This window comes from Lottia gigantea (assembly GCF_000327385.1).
Source record: "Lottia gigantea unplaced genomic scaffold LOTGIsca_2570, whole genome shotgun sequence".
Classification (NCBI taxonomy): Eukaryota; Metazoa; Mollusca; class Gastropoda; family Lottiidae; genus Lottia; species Lottia gigantea.
In genome coordinates, this window is record NW_008708780.1 from 1 (window position 1) to 2,596 (window position 2,596).

Consider the following 2,596-nt stretch of genomic DNA (forward strand, 5'->3'; position numbering starts at 1 on the left):
TAATCACTACTAGTTACATCACTACAAGTTACATCACTACAAGATACATCACTACTAGTTACATCACTACAAGATACATCACTACAAGTTACATCACTACAAGTTACATCACTACAAGTTACATCACTACAAGATACATCACTACAAGATACATCACTACTAGTTACATCACTACTAGTTACATCACTACAAGTTACATCACTACTAGTTACATCACTACAAGTTACATCACTACAAGATACATCACTACTAGTTACATCACTACAAGATACATCACTACAAGTTACATCACTACAAGTTACATCACTACAAGTTACATCACTACAAGATACATCACTACAAGTTACATCACTACAAGTTACATCACTACAAGTTCCTTCTATTTATAATTTAATGTTCACTATTTTATATTATTAACAGGAATTAAAGGGTCAAGCTACTAAGATATTAGGATCTATAGATGTTTTAGGTAATCCCCTGGGGTTTGTTAACGACGTGACGGAAGGTATCTCCGGGTTGATAAAAGATGGTAACGTCACTGGGTTGTTTAAAAACGTCACCCATGGGGTTTCTAATACTGCTGCTAAGGTAAGTTAATATCAAGTTTTTTTCATCCAGCTAAGATAAAACAAGAACAAAACTAAACCCGAAAATTCAAAACAACATTTTAGCCAAACACAGGTAGCAGCTAATAAACTTTTCATACAATCATAAGTGAGTTAGTATTTCATAATAAAGAGTGGAATAAAATCTAAGTCGTGAGGTTAGTGATGTTAATTAACAGTATTTGCTATTTCCTCTGGGGTGGGGATATGGTTCGTGTGTACCCAGTATAATTCAATGAAGCGTCAGTTAGTAGTATAATTGACTACAATGTTACTGTTTAACAACTCGACAGTATTTGTACCCTAAGATGTTTATATTTTATTTGATTAAAGAGATTGTAAAGATTTTTTATAAACCACTATGTATATCGGGGAGGCTGATAACATGAATATTTATCAGTATAATTGTCAGTAGAAACTCCGTGTAAAGAATGTGTAAATGGATGCTAAAATTGTTTCATATACAATGTGAAGAGAACATCTTTACATGCCTTACAACATTTCAATTTATGAAACCCTATTTTAATGTTTATCTGTCAATTTTTAATTGTAGATGACAGGTGCGTTATCCGACGGGTTCGCCTCAGTTTCAATGGATGATGATCACATGAAACAACGAGATGAATTACGTCACATTGAGACTGGACAGAGTCGAGCTCACCTACTGGCAGGAGTTAAGGGCCTTGGTTATGGTATATTAGGTGGTTTAACTGGTCTTGTAACACAACCGTATTCTGGGGCTAAGGAAAAAGGAATCGGGGTAAGTGTTATAAAAAAAAGACAATGTAGATCCCTCCCTTGTAATGTAGTTCACTACTAGACATTTTGGTTTTCTTTGGAACAAAATTTTGTGTTGAGGATAAAATCCTATGCAATCAAAAGGGCTGTACATTTTGGCGAATCAAACCCTCCTTTCCCCTTATTATAAATGAAAAGCGCTCATCTCAGACTGTTGATTATGTTTAAGATACAAAAGTAGATACAACTGATTGTTTTATTACTACAAATGAGTTGGCAGCTCAAGCTTGTGGTTTGTTGTACCGGAGGTCATCTTAATCCCAGTAGCTCACGCTCATGTCAAATATTGTTATAAAAAAAAACACAAGGGGTATATTATGGTATAACTCATTTCTTTAATAACAAAGTACATAACGTTTCAACACAATTTACACATGTAAAAATATTATTGTATCAATGGATTTTTATTCAGAAATTGGGATTCTCGTTCCACTTTCCATCTCATTGAACAGCAGCAAGAAATCTACCATAAGAACATTTGACTGTAAAAGACTAATTATGTCCGCTGTTTAAATTCCAGGGATTTTTTAAAGGAGCAGGAAAGGGAATTGTTGGAACAGTTACTAAACCTGTCACAGGTGTTTTAGATTTTACATCTGGGGTGGCAAACGCTGTCCGTGATAAAAGTCAGGTATCTTCCAAACAACATCCACCTCGTAGTCGAGATCCTCGTGTCAGTCCTGGTATACATGGAGTTATCTCCACCTACAGTCCCTCGCTAGCTCGAGCTCAACTACATCTTTATAATCTCAACAACAATAATCATAATGAATAGTAAGTCAGTTATTTTTGTAGATTTTAGATGTCAATTTTATCTCAATTATTGAACTATACTAAATAAATTTTAGATTCATAAATTTTAGATGTTTATTTTAGATTTATAAATTTTAGATGTTAATTTTAGTTTTATAAATTTTAGATGTTAATTCCAGTTTTATAAATTTTAGATGTTAATTTTAGATTTATAAATTTTAGATGTTAATTTTAGATTTATAAATTTTAGATGTTAATTTTAGATTTATACATTTTAGATGTTAATTTTAGATTTATAAATTTTAGATGTTAATTTTAGATTTATAAATTTTAGATGTTAATTTTAGATTTATAAATTTTAGATGTTTATTTCAGTTTTATAAATTTTAGATGTTAATTTTAGATTTATAAATTTTAGATGTTAATTTCAGTTTTATAAA

General features: G+C 31.4%; 1 protein-coding gene across 1 annotated transcript; it reads left to right on the top strand.

Annotated features, from left to right (window-relative positions):
* Nucleotides 1-420: 420 nt before the first annotated feature.
* LOTGIDRAFT_176682 (hypothetical protein) lies at nucleotides 421-2,178 on the top strand (the record flags this gene model as incomplete). Its single annotated transcript, XM_009055862.1, has 3 exons — nucleotides 421-588; nucleotides 1,159-1,365; nucleotides 1,924-2,178. Coding segments are annotated over 3 exons (630 nt in total), but the record flags the coding sequence as incomplete, so codon positions are not given.
* Nucleotides 2,179-2,596: the final 418 nt, after the last annotated feature.